The sequence below is a fragment of the Nyctibius grandis genome, chromosome 8, assembly GCF_013368605.1.
Source record: "Nyctibius grandis isolate bNycGra1 chromosome 8, bNycGra1.pri, whole genome shotgun sequence".
In the NCBI taxonomy this organism is placed as follows: domain Eukaryota; kingdom Metazoa; phylum Chordata; class Aves; order Nyctibiiformes; family Nyctibiidae; genus Nyctibius; species Nyctibius grandis.
Window position 1 is genome coordinate 4,606,615 of NC_090665.1, and position 22,739 is coordinate 4,629,353.

The following is a 22,739-nucleotide window of genomic DNA, read 5'->3' on the forward strand; positions in this document are numbered from 1 at the left end:
TTACTTCCTACCCTGAGTATATTACTCAGTGGCCTGTAAGCCCTTCTGCGAGTGGTGTTGCACACCTCAGTGATTCCCCTCTCTTACTGGGATTACTCAGTGAGGTTATTGAAAAAGCAAAGTATTTTCAAGTAGCATAGACACTTCACTGATGATTAATAGATGGAAACAGCAGTTCAAAACTGGGGTCAGCGTGTTACTCGTTTTGTCTCAGATAGACGTTGACAATTCTCTTAATTTATGTATAAACTAAAGCACAAGGTAACTGGCAATGTTACATATTGGAACAAATTTTCTTCCTGACCTCAGGGCAACAGTCTTTTGAATTGTTAAGCATCTTACCACGGATATACAATTATTGGTGTTTTTTCTCCGAGAAATTATTCAACGTCTTTTGCAAAATTCAAGCTGGTATTTGACTCCTTGGAAACCGAGGTAGAAGGAGACAGAGGGCAGCTGAAGTGTCATACTTTAGCTATTAGCTGTATTTGCAAGATATGGAGAAACGTGTGCAGGATGGTGGCTGTGGTTCAGTTTTCCTACTTTTTTTATTTTTCTACTTGAGAAAGCAGAAAAAGAAAAGAACATTTGTGGCATTTGGCAACATACTCTGCTTGCAAAATGACAATTAATTGCAGGAAAAGGAGAAATAACCCATTTTATTCTAAACAGCAGCTACTCACATTGCTGCTTCAGAGCAGCTGTCATTTATCCTGAAATTTTCATGAGTCAGTGTGTGGTGGTTGCACTGCCTGAGGCCTCTACTTGCAAGTAGGCTGATTGCATTAGTAAAGCTACTTGTGTTCGAGTACAAGGGGCCATGTGTACGCCACTGATCACAGCGCATATGGAGAGAGAAACCTGTTAGAAAGTGGTTTGCTGTGGTAGAAGGTGAGGAGCTGCACACCAGACTGTCCCTAACTTCGTGCGAGACGGTGACCCAGGATCAGTGCAATAAATAATCTCTATTTTGCAAGCGAAATGTCAGAACAAGAGGAGGTGGGTTAGGGGTTTGCCACGTGCAAGATAATGCCACTTTTTGCTTGGAGGTTGGTGTTTTCTGCAGCTGTGCTCCACAGCAGCAGTATTTAGTATAGGTTTTTACTTTGCTTTTTTTCAATAATTATTCCTTAAATTTTCCTTATTTTTTTTTTCAATAATTATTCCTTAAGAGTGTTTTAATGCTCCACTGAGATTTTAGGAAGATGAATGCCTTTGGTGGCATTTAACTTCAAAAATACAGACTAGTGAATGTAAAGCTGAGGATCAGACTGCTTGACAGACAATTGGGTGAAGAACAGTCTCCCTGCCTACAGCGCTTCACCTTATTTCCTTTCTTACAGGTGGGGTGAACCTCCTCTGATGAGACTAGGTGCCTCCTTGCTGGACTTCTGTAGGAGAAGCTGCAGGACTCAGGAGTGTGACAGAGAAAATCTGTCTCCATTGTACCTGCTGAGATCCAGCCACCACTTAATCTGAATCATTTGTCATTCAGGAAATAATCAGATATTTCCTGCTTCGTTAATTTAAATATAATGGCTGTGGAGACCCAGTGATAATTTTAGGGTACTGGGAGACAGGACTTTTTTCTGAGTTCTTCATGAGGCTTCTTGTGCCATTGCTTTTGTTGTAGGAATAATAAACAAGCTACTTCGGCTGATACTGTAAATATAATGTCTGATATTGTAAATATTCATGTTGAAAGGTTCAAGGTGTTTAGAAAAAAAGATTATTTTGGTGAATAATGTTGTGAGTTCAGTGTTCCTGGATTCATCAGATGCTGTCATTTGTGGACTGACATCAGGATGCTCTTTTCAGTGGATGTTTGGAAATACAGCCATGTGCGTGTAGAGCTGTAGAGCAATATTATTTTTTATTTTACTATCCAAATGCATGTCTCTGCCTTTCTCTCTGCTTTGCAGACATTGATGAGTGTGCAGAAGGGAGAGCCAGGTGTGCTCATCGTTGTGTGAACGCTCTGGGATCCTTCACCTGTGTCTGTAATCCTGGCTTCGAGCTGGGGGCTGATGGAAAGCAGTGCTACCGTAAGTGACACTTCACAGCTATGCATTTCAGGCTATATTCTCTGCAAACTGCTATGCTTCATTTTAAATTCGGTTGGATTAGCACTCCCAGCAAAATAAACGTATGCAAAAGCTCAAGCTTAATACTGTTTTCTTCATCTTCTGTACTGCTGGTTTTGCAGGTTGATACATTCCTAAGCCTGCGTTCGCAGGCCTTAGTAGCTGCATTTCAAAGAGCAGATTGCCCTGTTGGTTTATGTTCAGAGTCTGGTGAATTCTGTTGCAGAGCTACCAAAATATTGCTGTTCTATGAAATGTTTTTTTTCCTGCTCTCCTTCTCCCATTTTTTTATATACTGGATCTGATGCAAAAGAAAACCAACCTGATGATCTGCTCTTGTCTCTAACTGTCTAGGTTTACTTATGTTTCTCCTGAGATTGTTGACACTGTCAAGTAGATGCTTTAAAAGAAAAAAAAAAAAGGAAAAAAGCAAGATTGGGGATGGAAAAAATATTTGAACAACTAGGATTTCCCAAACTAAAATGATGCTGAGCCCTGCTGTCTTCCCCCACATACTTACCTCTTGCCAGCGGGGATTCTTAATCAACACTGCTTTTCTCGAGAAGGGGGCTGACTCGCAGCACTGTTAGTTGATAGGTGATCCCTGGGCTGTCCTGGAGGGCAAATTTAGATTAATAAAGGAGGTGATGTGGAAGAGTCGGTGTTATTATGGACCTAACATAAGCTCACTGGAATGCAGACAAAAGCATGACCTGTTTTAGCAAAGAGGTGGGCAAAGATCATTCAATTTAATAATACTGTGCAAGAACTTTCAGCAGAGTTTCCTTAGGAAAATATGCTGCATGCCAGAGAATGAATGCTTTCTTTAAGAATGTGTGTGTAAGAAATACTTAATAAGGATGAAAATCAGTTTCAAAGCATTAACATACATTAAAAACAAAAACCAATTATGTGAGAGACATCCTGTAGAATTATTTCATAGGTGATGGGGAACTGTGAGTAGTGCATTGGCAGAGGAAATGCAATTAATATATAGATAGGAAATGATCTGTTATTCAGATAAAAAAGTTGTTTAGACCACTTAGATTTCATTGTGATTTTCTGATAATATTTTTTCTCAATGTTCAGCAGATCTCTGGGGATGGTGAGTCTCTGTGCCTTAGGTACAATATTACAGAGCAAACAATAAAAATAAAAACATTCTGCATATATTTATGATCAGGATTATCCCAGTGTTTGAGCAATTTACAATCTTTGTTTATTCTTTCCTTTCCCCAGTGGCATGGGGGAGAGCTGCTGTTCCAGCTTTACTGATGAAGAACTGGGACGCATTTAATGATGGAGATAGTGTATAAAGTCTGTGTTTGATCACTGGGTTTCCTAAATCCCAGTTTAACACACTGGCCAGAAGACTAGATTTCTTCTCCCGGGTGCAAATAATCACACCATGCATGAGATGTAGCCCTCAATATACGTTCTCCTGATTTATACCCTCTTCCAGCTAGACATATATTTCTTGTTGGCAGGCAGGTTTCTCCCTGCGGCACAGAAAGGGGTAGGATCAGAGCCACCGACACAGAGGTGTCCCTGAGCTGTGACAGTGGGGAAATGCTGTCATCCTCTACCAGATCTGATGGCCACCGCTCTGAGCTGGGGTGTTTCTGGAAGTATGGTGGCTCCTTTAGGGAGGGTGTTTCTCAGTTCTCCTACATAGTATGGGAAATTAATTCCTTTCTAAATAGCTCTGTAACAAGACAATTTGGCTAATTCTTCAAGAGAAACTTTATAACTGATCTTATATTTTCTTTTCATCCTAAAGAAATTGTTTAGTGAAGTACCTTGGCAGAAATGAGATGGACAGATGCTCCCTTTCCTCTGTGAGGGTTTCCCCTGGACCTGGCCAAAATGTTGTGAGGACTGGCCAGCGTGACTGAGTGCAGGAGGGTGGGGGGCTCTGTCAGGGCGAGGGGGGCTGATGACGGCATCGCACCACCACCCTGTCTTACTTGGGACAGAGTCTCAGCAGAGGAGCTGCAATGTGCCCCCTTGAAGGGGCGTCTAAGAGTCAAAACCTACAGATCATTTTGCTTTGTGGTTGGGTGTCAGGCTCAGCAACAGGACTCTGCTATGAAAATTTTAAGGCATTTGTGTGCAGTGGATGTCTCAGAACCCAACTCTTTCCCATTCACATACAAAACTAAAAGCTGCTTTTTGGAAAGCATAAGCAGTCTGGGTTGAGGTGAACCACCTGGGTTCCTCAGATGGTTCCTTTCCTCCTTTGGGGCAAGGCCAGAACTCACTGTTAGGTTCAAACAAAGCATAAATCTCAGGAAACCCGTGAACGCTCCCGTAGCAGGCTGACTGCTGCAATGGTGAGCCGGCTTCACGTTACCCAAGTTGAGAGTGGCCACAGTTATGACACAAGGAGGCAAATACCTGGAGTTCAGTCACTCCAAAACGTGCTCTTCTCGGGTGTGTCGAGCTGAATTTATATTTCCTGCTATAGCAGTTGGCTTATGGATGCTTTTTTACAGGAGGCTTATTCTCTGGTGACTCTCCCCCAGTGCTTGCTTTTTAACATCCTTTTGATTTATTCCTCTGCAAGGCATCGAAATGGAAATTGTTGATAGCTGCCAGGACAACAACGGTGGCTGCTCCCACCACTGCGAGCACACGACTGCGGGGCCGCGCTGCTCCTGCGATGACGGCTATCATCTCGGTTTTGATGGCAGAACGTGTGCAGGTAATTCACGGCGAGCGCTGCGTCTCGAAGGGAGGGGGTGTGGTGGGGAGCCTGCGGGAGAGCTGTCGCTCAAGGAAATACCTTCCCATCCCCTGCCCTTCTCCTACAAGTTTTAATTAATACCGTCCTCTGGCGCTTTCTCAGCCACTGCTCCAGCTTGCCTTGCTCTGCGTGTTTGCTGGGATTATTAATTAACGAGGGGAAGGAGTTCTGTCTCCCAAATGGAAGATGACTCTTGGGTGCATCGCCGGTTGCCGTGGCCGTATCTCATTGTGTCCAGCCCAAGTATCACTTGCTTGACTTTTTTTCTTTCCCTTCCTCTGCCAGTGGCTGCACAGAGGGTCGGCTCTGGCTGGGAGCAGTAGCACTGCTGCTCTGAAGTGCTTCAGACACAAACTCCACTTTGTGTTATGGAGGTTGCTCTATTTCCATCAGATTTGCTCAGTGATAAGATTGCACCTCTGGCTGTGAGAAGTCTCACTTAGGAAGTGAAAGCAATAGTTAGATTTGGTTTTATTTCCAGAGAAGAGCTGAAAAATTCCTTCATGTTTTATACGATTTTACGACGTGTTTTTTTTTGTTTACAGCTTTTGCTGTGCAAACTGTATCTCATTCTGGTTTAGACTTGCTGTCACTATGCCATTAAAATTTTAAGAATAGCCAAGAAGAAGGGAAAAAAGAAAGAGCAGGCATCACAGAGCAGTATAGTAAGACATGTAGAGAGCAGGAGCTCTGATGAATGTGAGAGGCATTACAGACAAGAACGGTCTTGTAACAGAAAAAGCCAAGTGCAGGAGAGAGGAAGGAGCAGGGGAGGAGGGAAGCACCGAGCTCTGCAAGGGCGGTTGATGCTGGAGCTTAAAAAATGAAGGAAAAGAAGGGGAGGGGGATAGATTTGGATTCAGAGCCTTGCGGGGGTGGGATCGGTTATGCTGTCTCGTTTGTGTATGGATGAGAGGAGGCAGAGCAGCCTCCTGCCCGCACCCCCGCTCAGTGACCTGCTGATGGGGATTTCAGAGGGAAGCAGTTAGTCTAGCCACAGCGAGGGAAGAGAGCACAGGGGAAGGGTTTTGCAAGGCTGAGGACATGAAAAGCTGCTCTTAACAGCAAAAATCTCCTTTTTGTTGGATGCACATTTCTCATTCCTACACAGACAAGGGGCTGTTGCTACACCCGTCTGACGTACTGCAGAGGAGCTTGGCTTGTGACATTTCTGGAAAACACTCTGTGTCCAAATAACCTGCATTAATCATTTTCATGCTGACCTCCTCACCTTGATTGATTAATTACATTTTCTTTCTCCTGTCGGTGTTTCCTAATAATGTTGGTACTCCTTCCAAGGTTAATTGAGACACTGACCTTTCCCATCTGCGGCTGCTCGTCTGGGTAACATTCAAAAGCATTTTGCAGACTCAGCGTTGACAAGGTGGCCCTTGAATGGCCACCGACCTGTTCAGCAGGCTGCAAGGGCTGAGATCAGCTGAGGCCTGCAGTGAAAAGATAACAGCTCCATTCTCCTATCTAATCGCCAGTACAGCGGTGTCGATGATACCAATTTCTGGATGGACACAGGGCAGGGTGAGGCAACGGGCAATTAGTTATCAAAAACTACAATTGCACCGAGCAGGCGGCTGACGTCCAGCAAACACGTTGTTGGATCAGAGCTTTGTTTCACTGTTAGTTTGCATTGAAAAAGGTTGAACGTATAAAAAATGCAAATGGTGAAATGTAGATTACAGTTAAATAGATGGTATTTGTGGGCTGGTGAGACCTGTTTGTTGTCTGTTTTGTAAATCACCTCATCGAACCTAAGACTTGCAGAAAAGGTGCCTCTCCCTGGATGTGGAGGGTGTTGGCTGCTGTGGGAGCAGGTAGAAGACAGCTGCTGTCAGGATTCAGGCAGTGCTTTATGTGGGTGAAGGGAGAGGAAGACGTAGAAAGGCGTGGGCTGAAAAGCGCAGGAGCTACCAAGCAAAACTGCGGCAGCAGCCCCGATCGTGTGCAGGGCTGAACGAGCTGCCCCTTCTTTGCAGAGCTGGACGAGTGTGAGACCGGAGAGTCCTGCTGCTCCCAGTTCTGCATCAACTACGCGGGCGGCTACGAGTGTGCCTGCAAAGCGGGGTTCCAGCCCAACGCCGACGGCTGCGCCTGCGACGGTGAGTGCTTCGGTACCGGTACTCGGTCTAACTAAGCACAACAGCGGGTGGAAGAAATGCTGTCAAAGTTCATCCAGGGCTTTGTGGGCATTTCCCTAATAAGAGAATCAGTGACCGTATGCCAGCTTTGCTGATAAGGTCTACAAACGTATAATTTCCACTCTGTAAGGCTGGAAGACAGTAATAATCCAGCATCCGGCATGAACAAGTGGGGCTGTGGGAGACGAGCCAGCGGAGAGGAACTTTTCCTCCTCTCTCCATGGACACTGTATATTGATGTGTGTTAGAGACTACTTGTGCAAAAGGAGAGCCCTCAAAATAACTGAAGGATCAACTGAGCTTAACAGCTTGAAGCAGCTGTGTTCACTTGAGACAAAACATAGGTAAAAGAATCTGTTCCATGTTGCCCTGAAATGTTTTAATATCTCCAGTACTAGTGAGAAACGGAGAGCCACAAAGTACTAAGAAGATCAGGTTTTCTTCTGTGCCGAGTAATTTTTCAGATGCAGCCGGGCACAGAGTGCACTCTCCAAGCACAGGTGCTTGCACCTAATCAACATTTATCTGTTTTTTCTAGATGTGGATGAATGTCATCTTGATAACGGCAACTGTGACCATTTCTGCGTTAATTCTCTGGGGTCGTACGAATGTGTGTGTAAGGAGGGTTACAGGCTTGGTGTTAACAGATGGTCCTGCATTGGTAAGTTATTTTTACATCTTGAAGGCCATTAACTATTTCCCATTGATTTAAAATGTGAATTCAACTGAGATTTTCACAGATCCTGTGATTTTTGGGAGCCCAACTTGAGCCATCTCTGAATAAGGCCAGGGTAGAGCTACATGCAACATGTGGATCCCAAGTTCATTCTCAACTAATGGGTTTTGCCAAAGATTAATGGGAGATGAACGCTTAAATCCCCTGGACATATTTGAAAACTTAAACCTCATGTTTTAGAAAGAAATACTATTTTGACAGTTTTCTTGCACTACTTGATGAAGTTTAACATCCTGTGGGAAAAAGGTAGCTGGATTCTGCTTTGATGAACCAAGGCAAGTTTTCCACTGAAGTCAGTGGTGTGATTCTGGATTTCTGCCAGTGTAACCAGTACAGAGTTCAGCCTAGCAACTTGATTTTATAACCAAATTTAGCACCTGCTAAACCTTGGGCAGAGTTTGATATTTTAACCAGCTCCAAAAAGAAAGCCAACTGATTTCCCATCATTTTAAGGATCAAATTTCAGTTTTTCTGAAAATAAATCGGACAGCCAGCCTCAGTCTACATTTGTCATCTCCAAAATGAGCTAGAGTAATGACTTTCATTAACTAAAAATAATCTCAAACTTCAAGTGAGGAAAATTAAACTTGTTTAATTTTTTTTGGACTCTCCAGGACCAGAGTTTATTTCCAGAAGAAGGGAAAGGGAAAGATTTCCCCCTTTCCCTTTTCTCTTTTTTTTGGATAGCAGAAATTCTGTTTATACATGCAGATGAAAAAATGAATCAGCTGTGACTGCTGTGCAGACTGCATGGGGGTGTAGCTGGAAAATCTACCAGCATAATGAAAAAAAAAAAAGCTATAAATGAGAGGAAAGTGTCACGGAGGAAGACTCAGGGCCAGGTCCTGATGGCACGTGTGTGTGTCAGCCCTAGGTGGGGAGGAGGCGGATGCGGAGGAGGCAGCGGGGTTCGCCGGGGCTCCAGGGCTGCAGTTCAGGGATCCCCCGCAGCTCCTTCACTACGCGCTTGGTGCCCTCTACGAGGACGAAGACCCACGAGGAGAGCTCACCTTGGTGCACAGGGTCGGTGAGTGAACCAGCATCGCTTTTAGCCCTCACAGCAAACTGGAGGAGTAGTCTTGGGAAGAGGATTCGGGGTGAGAGTGATGCTGGGCTGGTTGGGCTTAAGCCATCAGGAGGAGCAGAGGAGGGGGTGAGCATTACTCCTGCTTTCTGGCTGTCCTCCACGCCAGCAAGGAGGAGGCATTGCCACGTGTCCCATCCCAAATGAGATGTGTCTAGGGAACAGGGAGGCTCCCTGGACGTGGCTGCTGCTGCCTGGATGTGGTGGGGAGGGATGCGGAGGGAGGCATGGCAAAAGGGAGCAGTGCAGCAAGAAAGGGATGGATGGGAGCCTTCGTGGAAAAACAGGGTGTCTGCACAAAGCCCTGGAGGCATCAGACAGAGAGATCGTGTTCATCCCAGGGACGAGGGGATTGTGTGGGTTACTGCAATGCACAACATCCACCAAAACTGTTCTGGGAACAAGCCCTTGGGAACTGCTCTCTTTTTCTTGAGCTAGGAAGGGGTGTGTAGGGGCATGTGTGCCTCTTTACAAGCCCTTTTGTAATAATTGCTGGGATTTTTGCTTAAGATATGTACATTCTTGTTTGTGGGAAAAACAACCCTCTGGAGATTCAGGGCCTTTTTGATGCTTTGGGCATGTTCTCCAGGAAAAGCACGGACCCATCCATGTAGAGCTCAGACTGGCCGAGGGCTTGGCACAGCTGGTGGCAAACAGAGCACATGAGCACACAGAGTCCCAGGAGTGGGTGCAAAGCAGCTCTGCACCCTGCCTGAGCTGTGCGTGACTTCAGCCTTTCCACCTGAAGGTGGAAACTTCACCACTGAAAAGAGTATTATGAGTTGAAACCCAGTGCTTGCTTTCTGATGAGTGCAGTAAGTGCTTGGTGGGTCACCAGGGAGGAATGAGATTTCTTATTTTTGTTATATATGTCCTGTGATTTTGGTATGAGCTCTAATTTCTCATCTGAGCACTGTACCCTACAGGCAAAAATCAGGAACTGGTCTTGGCTTTAATAAAAAATTAACTTATTTTTATGAACAAAACTGTTAAGACCTCCCAAATCACATAGCATCCAGATGGACTCGACAACACTGTTGACCAGTTGGGAAACTGATAAATGAGATAACCACAGGCAAAATTATCAGGCCTAGAAACCACAATCAAATATTTATTAAGCAGTTTTTGGATGTTTTGTTTATGTTTAGCCGCATAAATTTGGGTGTTATCAGTCACAGCTGAGCATCTGCACTTTTTCTAAAGCTGAGGCTTTGCAGCACATGGTGGTTTGTAGGAAAAGGTGGTGGAGAAATGAAACTTTTAATGGTTTAGTAAGTTATTTTACCTCCCAAGTATTAATTTATTCCTTATACTTTCAGACATTTTTGTGCTGCTGTCTGTATTATAAAAATACAGCTTTAAACAATAAGCTAGTGTAAGTAATTAACTGTTTTCTATAGATTAAATGACTTTTTAATGCAGAAGCCTGGTATTTTAATGGTAATTTGTATTCTTCTCTTGCAGTATGAATTTGTAACCTGTTCCAAGTGGGAGCACTGGGATTCGGAATGTCTCTGAAAGCTTGGGCATTTGTTCAGCTACAGAAAAAGGAGCAGTTGGGTGCTGAGACCTAGAGGAAATCTGGCCTCACATAGAAAGTTGCTGGTGAAAAGCAACCAGCCTGCTGACTTACTGTTAGCTGAAATAATCTGCCAGCTTGCTTTCAGGTGCTGTTCAAAATCCCCTTCCAGAAAGCTTCCAGCCACAGCCCTAAAGCCTCGAAGGCAATAAGCAGACCGTGGGGATAGGATCTTAATGTGACTGAGAAATTTTAGCAGAGAGTACCATTTATGTTCTGGGCCTTCCTCAATAGACCCCACAAAGAGAGAACACGAGGGTGCGCGTGTCTGCGCTTGTATTTGGGTGCAAGGGAGAAAAGGAGGGTGGGAAGGTGAGGGAGGAATGTATTTTCGTATTTCTTTGTTTTTCTATATAGACTAACCCTTTTTTTCATATCCATGAAGGAGAAAGGAAGTGATAAACGTGTATTTTGCTTTGTTTTCCTAGAATAACACTTGAACTATGCTGTTAAAAATATCACTTGACTATGCCTAAATAGCGTCGTGTCCACCTGCTACAATAGAAGAACAAAAAGATACCCTAGCAAGGAGAAAAGGAGATTCTCTCCCAAGAAATACTTTTAATTATGTACAATGTAATTAAGCATTAGGTGCAAATTCACTTTTTCTGAAGGCAAAATACTTGCTCTTAAAAAGTAGTTTTAAGTGCTCTTTAATGGGGAATTACAGCATTTAAAGGAGTAAATGCCAGCGAAAGTCCCAGCTTTCCTTTTAGGCTCTAAAATTTGAGGAGGAAAATTTGGGACTCTCCATTTGGGACCATCTTTTGGGATGACTCAGTGATATTTGCAATGCTGCCAACATTAACAGTAACAACGTGAATACTTTTTTTTCAGAGTGTCAATGTTGTGCAGGTTCCTTTTTGCACTTGTGCATCTGGAACATTAGGTAAGAGCCTGTGATAGTATTTTCTCTGGATGCTCACTAAACTAAACCTTCTGTGTTTTTTTTCATTTCAGTTTGCCTTGATAACACTTTTGGCAATGACTGTAGCTTGAGCTGTGAGGACTGTCTGAACGGAGGCAGCTGTAACAGTGAACGCAGTGGCTGTGTTTGCTCACCTGGCTGGACTGGCATGATCTGCAATGAGAGTGAGTAGCGGGTGTTTGACAGGTGGGGACTTTGTCCTAGTGCTGTGATGCTGCAGATAGGTAGGATGTAGGAATAAGCTGTTGTACTTTTAACCTGTACAGCTCTCTAAGGAACACAGCTGCACATTAAATAGAAATCATAAGGGATGCTACAGCATGCGATACGCACCCTCCAACAGCGAGGTCTCTGCCCTCCGGTGCGGTGCAGTACAGTACCCCTTTCTAAGTACTTGTGTTGATGTTCATTCCTATTCATTCTGCTGCTGAAAAGTGCCAAGCTTTGCCTGCCATGCTCTGCTGCACAACTTGCCTCGCTGACTTTCAGAAGTCTGTCCTGGCAGGTGGTGTGACAATCTGGGTGGACATAGATGCTAAACTTGATTTTTCCTTTATAGTATTCCAAGACATTGCTTTTTTTTCTTTTGTCCTCCTTGCATGGGTAAACTTGGGCCTGTTTTTTTTTCTTATCATTCTTTTTATTATTAACATAATTTTCTTGGGATGGTTAATTTTTAATATTGGAAATTGTATTTTTCAGAATTCTCTTGCCAAGTCAGCCAGTACCCTTTGATATAGCTTTCTACTCTTCTTATTCCTGCCTCCAGGCAGAAGATCTTTCTGGTTCAGAAGTATGTGTCAAAACCAACTGGAAAGATAGAGCAGCAATTTCTTGATGTACCGTGTGCCCTTCTTCATCTGCAGTTCGGCAAAGCTTGTGTTGCTTGTCTGAGACTTCACATAGCAGTCTGTCTGTGTGTTTGAGATGGGTCCCTTCATTTCATGGTGTATGGCATGATGGCCCATCATGCTCAAAAAGTATGTGCCATCACTGATGAGACAAGTAGGTGATGAAGAATTATCAGTTAGGATCGGTAGACAGCAATCTTCAGGTTAATCACAGTCAAGATTGTTTAGGAGGCATGATCACAAGGACAGAAATATATTAAAAACAGCAAATGATTGAAACCAACAGTCTTCCCGTAGTTATTTTGGGAGACTGATCATGCGTTTGGTTTGTAAACACTGGGGACAGCTGTGAGAATAGGAATGAAGAGGATTAAAATGATAATTTCTAGTCTACCTAAGACAATTCAAGCTCTCAAGTTAGGATATTCTTACTTCTATTCATGGTGCTCTCGTGGTTCAGGATAGATTATAAAATTTCAAGACAGGATAAAAATTCTTTAGTTCATTTCATAAATAATAATGTTTTTGCTCTATATTTACAGTAGATATCCATGCATGTAATCTGGTGGAATTTGCCTCTGGAATTTAAAGAACTTTAATGGGACTGCGTTATTGAGCCCAACCTGCAGTCCAATGAAGTAGGCATTGGCAGTGATAAATACAATATATAATCTCTATGAATTAGTGGTATGTGATTGCTTTCACTCTTTTCTCTCACTTTCTTAATATACAGCAGAGTTCGTGGGTCTAGGGTAGGCTAAACAGTTGAGAAGACTGGAACTGAATTTCTGTAATAACGCACCAAAGAAGCTGAATGGAAATGGATGTGAAATGTCAAGTTTCTTAGTGTACATTGATAAAACGTCAGTTCAGTGAGATGACTCCAGCAGCTGCATGCGCTCAGCTCAGGCTGCGGATGGTGGAGCAAGGCTTCGTTTCACAGTTTGTTTTGCGCTGGAGCGATGAGGGCTTCAGGAAAGAATCCCATGCTGTGGTGGATGTGTGTGTGCCATGATCATCTGGGGAATTTAAGAGACTGTGTTAGAAAAACACAGTGTTATTTTTATAATAGTATTTGGAAGAAAGAAAAAAAAGATGTTTAAAATAGTTATCTCCAAATATTCAAAACTGTGCTCTGATTTTTAAGCTTGGTACTTTATAGGCAATGTTTTTTGGGCCTCGTGCATTGTGTGGAGGGGAGCGTATGCAGGGGAGAATTTGGATCCATCACATAGCACTTCACATAAGTAAGCTTGGTTGATTCAGGTGTCCTTGTAAAATTATCTAGTAAATATTAGGTGGATGTATACTACCTTATATAAAAAGAATATGACTTTGTTTAGAGCCCACTTGACTAAAGGGACTCTTCCCTTTGCTCAGGTTGGATGACTGGAGTCTTATCTCGTGTCATTTCTAGCAGAGGGGAAGGGATTTCTTGGCCCATTCACCTTCCATGCTTTCTCCACAGCTTGCTCCCCGGGGACGTACGGCAGAGGCTGCGCCAGCGTCTGCGAGTGCCAGAACGGAGGCTCCTGCGACGCTGTCACGGGGCAGTGCCGCTGCCCGCCCGGTGTGCACGGCCAGCGTTGCCAGGACGGTACGGCTCCCCTCGTCTTCCCGGCTGTGGTGTGAACCTGAACCTCACCGCTGCCAGCCCCTTGTTTCTATTTAGACGTGGTAAATCTTAGGGGCCCAAATGAGAACAGTCTCCATTGTGCGAGACATCCTATAACCCTGCGACTTGCCTTGCGGTGACTTTTGTTTAAATGATAAGCAAGACAGAGGGTGAGAAAAAGCCAAGTGCCTTGTAGGGATGGGCTGCGCAGAGCCCCAGGTCAGCGACAGGTCAGCGTGGTCTCTTCTGTAGCACCAATTAAAGGGAGCTGATTTGGTGTTCGTGTTTTAACACTTAACCGCTGATGCCTTGCTGTGTTTGTGCACTCACAAGGTTGCCCGAAAGGCCTCTTTGGGAAGAACTGTAACAAACCCTGCAACTGTGCCAACAACGGCTATTGCCACAGGCTCTTCGGAGCCTGCCTGTGTGACCCTGGGCTCTACGGGCGCTTCTGCCATCTTAGTAAGTCCCCATAATTTTTTGAATCTGTTTATTTAACACATGCACAACATAATGGTCTTAAAAAGATTCACATCACATATAAAATGCACAAGGCTTTGGGTTCTGCCATGAGCTAGGAGTAGCAGGAGGACGTTGGAGTGAGTCCAGAGGAGGGCGACCAAGCTGGTGAAGGGTCTGGAGGGTCTGACCTATGAGGAATGGCTGAGGGAGCTGGGGTTATTTAGCCTGGAGAAGAGGAGGCTCAGAGGTGACCTTATTGCAGTCTACAACTACCTGAAGGGAGGTTATAGCGAAGTGGGAGTCATCCTCTTCTCCCAGGCAACCAGCGCTAGGACAAGAGGACACAGCCTCAAGCTTGGCCAGGGGAGGTTCAGGTTGGACATTAGGAAGCATTTCTTCTCAGCAAGGGTCGTTAGCCATTGGAATGGGCTGCCCAGGGAGGTGGTGGAGTCACCATCTCTGGAGGGGTTTAAGAAAAGACTGGACATGGCACTTAGTGCCATGGTCTAGTTGCCATGGTGGTGTCAGGGCAATGGTTGGACTCGATGATCCCAGAGGGCTCTTCCAACCTGGTTGATTCTGTGACGTGACTTTTCTCATGAAAAGTGAGAAAAGGAAGCCCCAGAAACTTCATTAATCTTTTCCTCTAGCAATTAATCTTTGCCATAAGGACTGAGATGTACTGATGCACAAAGGTGAGGACTATAGGTAGGGTTGGGTTCGGACAGGCAGGTTAACGTCGGGGTTGTTGGTGAGGTTGAAGTCTGGTTGGACCTAGTTAGTGGCTGGTGATACGGTTGGAGTGGGAGCTGAGGAGCAGGGCTGGTTGGGGCAGGATGAGGGTGAAATGTTAAATGGGAATAAAAGGAATCAAAACAAAAATGTTACAAAAGAGGTGGTCAAGTTTCTTTGCATTTATGGGTTTTGTTCGTAAAGTCTAAAAGATTGAAAAATAGTTGTGATTTTTTTTTTTCATTAAAGGTTTTGTCTTGGAGTGTATCCAAATATTTTTTCATTCAGAAACTTAACTAAGTTTGTTTTGAAACATTTCTGGTTCTTGCATTCACCACATATTGCTTGAAATGAAATTAATTACTTAATAAAGGAATCATGTAAACTATATTTTACACACCCACACATTAATAGGCACTGTCATAGGAATGTGGATGTATTTGCTGAAAGTAAAATTGAACATTTTGCTTTTTGCAGCAGTTGCATTCTGCAGCAGTATGCAATTTCGAATAACTCATGCATAATTACAGAGCTAATGATTCCTTTTCATCTGGCTGCAGCCTGTCCCAGGTGGGCCTTCGGAGCTGGCTGCTCGGAGGAGTGTCAGTGTGTGAAGGAGCACGCACTGGAGTGCGACGCGAGGAACGGGACTTGCACCTGCAAGCCTGGTTATCACGGCAAAAAGTGTCAGAAAGGTAGGACAGAAAGCCACGTGCCCTGTGCCTGCTTATTCCTTTGTCCTAGCGTTATTGCTTTCTTCCTCCCATCTGCTTTGTTCGGCTGCTGCTGCTACTAATATATTCATATTTTACTAATTATTTTGTCTGTGGGTTTTCATACAGCAAACGCCATGAGTGTCTGATATCACAGGGCTTACAGGGACATCAAGGGGAATACAGCTTCAGAACGGAGGAGTTTTAGCCTGATCAAATGACAACAGAAATCTAGAAACCAGATTCTAATACAACCCTAAATAACGAAGATTGTGGGAGTTTTCGCTTTTGTTCTTTCCTTTTTCCACACAGACAATAAATAAGTGGCAAAACCTGTGTTTTATGGCAGCAGGGTTATTTGTAAATGGTTTCAGTAACGCTACTTTTTCTTCAGATTTGCAGGGCTTTGAATTCAACTTGCTCTTTGTAGTTTTTGGGGGGAGTTCAAAGAGAATTGTATTCCACATTCATGTTTGCATGTCTCAGTAGCCCTCTCCAGACAGCGATGGAGTAACGCAATAAAGATTCTCCCTTCAGATTCCTCTCTGGGCAGGCAGGAATGTGTCAGATTTATGACACTAGTTCTGTGTGGTTTGGTGGAGAATAATAGTGACAGTATTTAATATCTTTAGCGTTATTGGTGATGTGCTCAGTTCTGGGGGAGAGCATCCCTCACCCAGCACTGGCTTTGCACCAAGGCAGAGAGTAGCAGAAGGTATAGACAGATAAGAAGAGTAATTCTGTAATGGCTGTAATTGAATATATCCTTAAGTATTCTGCCACTCTGTTTCTGGGTTGTATTTAAGCAGTAACCTCTTTGAAACGTCCATGCAAGTGTTTAATAAGTATTTGCGCTTTGTTATCAGCACCTCTAAAACGTACATTATAATAGATTTTCTGCACATTTCTGCCAAATTATGTTCTGACTTTTGTTCAGTTTTCTTAAGTCTTCCTTTTTCTTATACGCTTTATCTGTCTACTTGCATTTTCCAGCGTGCACGCCTGGATTTTATGGGGCTGGTTGCAAGCTGAGGTGCAACTGTCCTCCTGATGTTTCATGTGATCATGAGACGGGGGTCTGCAAGCATCCGTGTCCACCTGGGTTTCATGGAGAAAAATGCCATTTATGTAGGTACTCACTGCATGTTTCCCTGGGAGGTATACTTTGGATGGGAAAGCTTACTCAGGAAACTTATATTCAGATATAGAGTTTGCAAATAAAAGGTACATTTGTTGTTGATATGAGTTGGCAGTTCCCCAGTGAAGCCAAACTGATATTTGGAGCCTGGCAACTGCCATGTCACTCTGCTTGCAAAGGTTGAGGCACAAGGCTGAGGCCGGTTACTAAAACTAGCATGTGTCCAGGTAACTGTAGTTCCTTTTAAAGCTTCAGGCACAGATTTTCTAGAGCTCTGTGGTTAATTACAGACCACCGGTCACTGAGACACTGATGCTAACATAGATTCCTTGGTACCAGCACAGCTCAGTTTAAAATTGCTGGTGGTGGTGCCTGCTAATGTCTTCGGAATGGTTCCTTATAACTAACCGTGTCGTTGGGTTTCTTTTGACCAGCTTGTCAGCCTGGGAGCTTTGGGGTGAACTGCCGGCAGAGGTGCAGCTGTGGAGAAGCACCATGTGATCCGAAGACGGGGCAGTGTATTTGCCCAGCTGGGAAGACTGGCGCTATGTGTGAGCAAGGTGTGTTAGATGTTGGGCTACGGTGGTGAGTGTCTTGCTTTGACAGACATGATAAGAAGTGGAATTAACTCTGTTTCCCACCAAAACTGCTGCAATGCAATAGGCTACATTTGCAGGATGGGTAAAGGACGAGTCTTGGTGCAGAACATATGACATCCACCACATGGGATCGCTTGTAAAGGAGGGAGCGTGATTCAGTTACTCTGACCTGTCTCTCTGCTCCAATTAGTAGTAGTGATTTGTATGCTGGGCTGGATCAATACAAGTTGGGCAGAGATATTGGGGTGTTGCAGGAGCTCTGAGTCCCAGAGCAGAGCTTGGGACTGTGCTGCCATATGCGCACAATGTGCCTCAGGAGCTGTTGAAGGGCCTTGGCCAAAGACAGCTGTTGTGGAACCAGCAAGTGAAGGACCTGGAACAGAGGAAAGAATTAAAAAGGAAAGCATTATTGTGGGTAATTAAGTAAAGGGATGAAGAAAGCCTTAAGGACACTGAACTACCAAGGGGCCATGGGATGCCCCTCTCCCACTTAAAGAGCTCTGGCTATTGCATGCCTGAGGAGCATTGGCCCTGCGTGGACCTGGGTTGTGGCTCACTGCTCCACAGAGCAGGAACCTGCTGAAGGAGGTGGAGCTGAATGGAGGCCTGGGCTCCACCTCACGTTCCTCTGCACTGAATGACCACCCTGTCCCCCACCCAGGCCAGCGAAAATACAGCAGCAGCCCTCCCCTCCTGCATCTGTCTGCAGATTAGTGCCCTCTGCAGGTTTCCTTCACTGAGTGCAGTAATTAATTTTTCAGATATGTCCAAACGCTCCTGACATTACTGTGTCAGAAACCAAACAAAAAACCACACTCACCATGATGGAAGTTGGAAGAGAGCCTTTGGGTCTGTCTTTAGATGTGTTTTCATGTGCTGCTGTACAGGGACATGTTGACCCTTTCAGAAGGTTTACTGTGACGGTGCTGTAGGTCTAGAGAGATAATATAACAATCCTTTATCTGGCTTAGTTTTACTGTTATTTTTAAATTCTTCAAGGAAACAGCAGAAATCTATAATTGCCTGGAAACAGAAAATGGCACTAGGAGCATCTCGTGTGCTTTTTTTCCTAGATTGCCCAGTGGGCTTGTGGGGACCAGACTGCCAGTCCCCCTGTGAGCCCTGCGCCAATGGGAGCCAGTGCAACAGAGAAACTGGAGCCTGCAACTGTCCCCCCGGCTACACCGGTGCCTCCTGCTCTGCATGTAAGTCCTCACATGGGCCTGCCCCATGGAAAGAAAGTCAGTTTGAAAATTTGGCTTATGGTTTGATTCTTACCTTCTTGCTGTTCTGTGAGATGCTTGTGACGTTAGACACACTGATCCAAGATCAGCTTCAGGAATTCCCCAGGTTGGATTTGACATTATTTAATGGAGGGAGATTACAAATAAATGCAGATGACAAGCTTAACTGCATCCCAAATCGATGTTATCATTAGACCTAATTTATGGCAATATGTACTTAGAAATATAATGTTTTACAGCCACAATAACTTGTGTTGTAATCTCGCTTGCTTGGCAAGAGGTGCTGAGCAGCTGGCCTGTATGGCATCGCTCTTGGGTTATGTTTGCAGCAACACTCCTTGCTGTATATAGTTTAGGATTGAATAGTAGTGAGGACGAAGGAGTAGTGTCAGTGCTGTCTCTGCAGATCCAGCAGAGACCATGGGAATATGCTCAAGCAACTGGTCTGTGCTACCATGGTGTGGCTCCTTACCCAGTCTCTGGGTATTAAAGGCTGCTTGGGTATGGCTGTCGCGCTGGCAGTACGGACGGGCTCTCAGGGACAGCGCTGCTTCATGCAAGACCTCAGTGGTGGCATATTTTTTCTCCATGTTAGTCACAAAATTGCCTTTGACAAAGATTTTTTCCACGCTCTTTTTCCTCTGGTGATTGATCCTGATGTGCCGGAGAAGTACCCGAAAGTCACTCAAGCTATTCCCGCTTTACAGGACTCAGCCCCAGACACCCAATATACACATTACAGATGTTTCTTTCATTTTGCTGTTCTGATTTCTGGATGCACCTAATGCATGTTTTAGGGGCAAGCTGTTGCTGTCTTGTTTGGAAAGATCAGTTTGTGCCTGAGTTATTATCTAGGTGAAATTGCAGTCTGTTCATCTGTTTTCAGCCTGCCCCAATGGTTACTACGGACAAGGCTGCCTGCAGTTATGCAGCTGTAGCAGCAGTGCTCAGTGTCACCACGTCACTGGAGAGTGCACATGTCCCCCTGGCTGGACCGGCCACGACTGCAAACACTGTAAGTCAAATGCATATTCACTCCACAGGGCACATGGTATCTCCCAGGGCCTTAACTGCAAATGTAAGAACAGGCTCTGTTTGTTCTTAGTCTATTACAGTTTTTTAATATACTTTTGCTAATCTTATTGCTTCTGAAATTGTGTGTTTATGGGTTTGCACAGCCTGGGTGGTTGTAATCCTTAATTATCTAGGTTCAAAGTATTGAAATAGATGGCTGGTGAAGCGCAAAGTATTGATATAAGCTCTTACTTCAACACTATGGATCCCTTTGCCCAATGCCATCTGTCCTGTCAGCATTTTGACTGACAGTTTGTTTTTCATTTTCAGCACAAATTAGTTTTTAGATTAATTCTCAATTTTTCATTTTGTTTAGGGGAGATTTATTCAACAAGTGGGTGGCATGTACAGTCGTGTGTCTTAAGGTCACTCCTTAACTTGTGAATATAAATGCTGGGAGAAATTCTGTTCTCTGGAAGAGCAGAGCATCCTTCTGTTGACTTTAGCATCACTCTCCATATTGATGGCCATGTAAAGAGTACAAATTTGCCCTTTTTGGCTAGCAGCACCATATAAATGTTAAGCCATCCTGCTTGATTCTTTCTTTTTCCTATTTCACATCTTTTCTGCTTCATTTGTTATGATCCCTCTTGCAAAAAGCGAACAGAATACAAGCCTCTTTCTAAACTTGATCTTAAACACATAAAATCATATAAATTAATTGCCGGTGTTGACAGCAGTAAGTTTTAGACCTGGTACTGAAGAAAACTCTGGGAAAATCTGAAGTTTCCACCAATATGCATATTTTAAAAATCAGAACAGTTGGTAATGTGTGGAGCTTTCCATAACCCCCTCGGCTGTCTAAAGAGTTAAGAGACCATGGCAAAGAAAAATTCATTTCTATTCAGGAAAAGATATGAGAACAGTTGTTTTGCAGAGACGTCTCAGTAAGGCAGCTCTTCAACTACTGCAGACCGGGCATGAAACACACACCCACCTCCAAACCCAGGTTTCTGTTGCCCTAATTGGTGCTTCCATCTTTATCCTTACAAGAAAGGAAGGAGATGCTGTGCTTCAGCTTGAGTACATTGTCGTAATCACGTCAGTGTTACGTGATTTTTAGAATGAAAGCAGTAATTTGCGTTAACAAAGACACTGAGATTTCTCTGTCTGCGTGCGTGTTGCATTTCCCAGTATTTTGAGGAAAATATGGAGGATGCTCAAAAATCTGTCTTGTTTACCCTCTAGCTATCCTGGTTATGCAGATTTTTCCAAAGTGAGTCAACAGCTGCTATTTTATTTCCATGAAATTATGTGTTTGTGACTGTGGATTGATTGATATGGATTGACTAGGAATGATTAATTTTATGTGGATGACATAATATCTGCCTATGGACCCCTGCTTTCAGCTGAAATAAATCAGCAAAAATTGTATTTATTTCCCTTGATTTGTGCCCCATGCTGCAGCTGAGAGTCCAGAGCGCCTGTATCTTAAGGGGCTGCTTTGCATCTTTTCTGTTCTCTCATTTAGATATAAAATAATCTGTAGGTGAGCTCGAAGTTGATTCTCAATGTAAAGACTGTTTTACATTGCAGCCTGCAATAGTGGCCGTTGGGGACAGCGCTGTGAAAACACGTGTGTCTGCAACAACAGCGACGGCAGCTGTGATCCAGTCACCGGCTCCTGCTTCTGCGAGCCGGGATTCACTGGGAAACACTGCGAGCGGAGTAAGTTGCCACTTTGTCAACACGGGGAATTGGCAAAACCAGAAATTATTTTTCCTGATAATTCCCTCCAGGAAGACCTCCAGGCTGGACCGCCTCCGGTCTGCCCAGTGCGTCGCAGGGCTCTCTGGTTTCATTGGGGTTAGGTAGTTTCCCTAATTTGGATTCCAGAAAAGTTATTTTCAGACTCGTTTTGGACTGAACAGCTATTTTTAATGTTAAGACCTCGTGTGAGCGATAGGATTGATGTATATTTGGCTTGTGGCATAGAAGTTTCCGTATCGGTTTTATTTATCCAGTTTTAGGTCCACAATTTTTCTTCATAAATCTTTTTTTAAGACCAGGCATATAGAAATGCTTCACAAGAGAAGGAAAATCAGGAAGATTTAGGGTCCTCTATTTATTAACAACAAAAATGTGCAATGGTCTTACCAGAGGCCCATGATCTCCGCTAATTTGTCTCTTAACAGAGGTCAACAGCGGATGCCTTAAGAGAATAAAAACGGGCATATAGATAATTCCTGATATGTTTGCCCAGGTTTCATCAGTTTGTCACTCTGGAACTTCTTGAGACAGAAGCAATATCTAAATTTAATACAACTTAATTTTTTTTTCCAATTAATGTGCCTATTTCCTTTTTGATTCCATGCAAATATTTGGTATCCACTTCATTTTGTGGCAATAAGTTGCAGAGTTAAGCTGTTATTATTGTTATTATTTATTATTATTGATTATATTGATGTTGTTAAATAAAATAAATATTTTCTCTGTTAGTTTAACGATCTGACAGTAGCACAGATGTAGCTACCAGAGTCTCAGTAGTGTAGGCAGAACTAACTGCTGGTGTCACACAGAAATGTCAAAACAATTAATCTGGAACGGTGACCTAAGACAAAAACCCTGGAAAGTTGATCTTACAGCTCTCCTTGCTGTTGGCACAGAGGGAATGGAAGGACAGTGAGTGGGAAGGCCAGCTCCCAGAGTAAGAGCTGCCAGCTCCTCTTCTCTTTCACTCTTGACCTCTCTCAAAACAGCATCTCTGCAGACAGAAAGTAGCCAGATAGCTGGTTGTCATCTTCTCTGGCAAGGTGATCAGCGAAGCCATTGCCACCAACAGAACATCTGGCAACCCCTAATGTTCTGTCTGTAGGTTTTCTGTTTTATTCAGTCTGCTTTTTACCCCACTTTAATTGTGGGTGTATATATGTATAAAAAAATGCATATATGTGTGTGTGTGCAAGATTAGGAAAGCCATAATTCTTCCCTAAACATTTGATGCTGCCTTGGAGACGAGATCTGTACTATCCCCAGAGAGCTCCTCTGCTCCCGAGGCATC

The 22,739-nt window shown here is 43.9% G+C and overlaps 1 protein-coding gene across 1 annotated transcript in view; it reads left to right on the forward strand.

The window, feature by feature from the left end:
• LOC137666454 (multiple epidermal growth factor-like domains protein 6) overlaps positions 1-22,739 on the forward strand; it is a 199,483-nt gene that overhangs the window by 146,135 nt on the left and 30,609 nt on the right. Inside the window, exons 9-22 of the mRNA XM_068406464.1 lie at positions 1,923-2,045; positions 4,651-4,788; positions 6,822-6,944; positions 7,522-7,644; positions 8,588-8,746; positions 11,343-11,474; positions 13,630-13,758; positions 14,110-14,238; positions 15,531-15,665; positions 16,677-16,811; positions 17,256-17,381; positions 18,494-18,625; positions 19,551-19,679; positions 21,275-21,406. Coding sequence (XP_068262565.1) covers positions 1,923-2,045; positions 4,651-4,788; positions 6,822-6,944; positions 7,522-7,644; positions 8,588-8,746; positions 11,343-11,474; positions 13,630-13,758; positions 14,110-14,238; positions 15,531-15,665; positions 16,677-16,811; positions 17,256-17,381; positions 18,494-18,625; positions 19,551-19,679; positions 21,275-21,406 — 1,845 coding nt within the window. The remainder of the gene's footprint in view (positions 1-1,922; positions 2,046-4,650; positions 4,789-6,821; positions 6,945-7,521; positions 7,645-8,587; positions 8,747-11,342; positions 11,475-13,629; positions 13,759-14,109; positions 14,239-15,530; positions 15,666-16,676; positions 16,812-17,255; positions 17,382-18,493; positions 18,626-19,550; positions 19,680-21,274; positions 21,407-22,739) is intronic.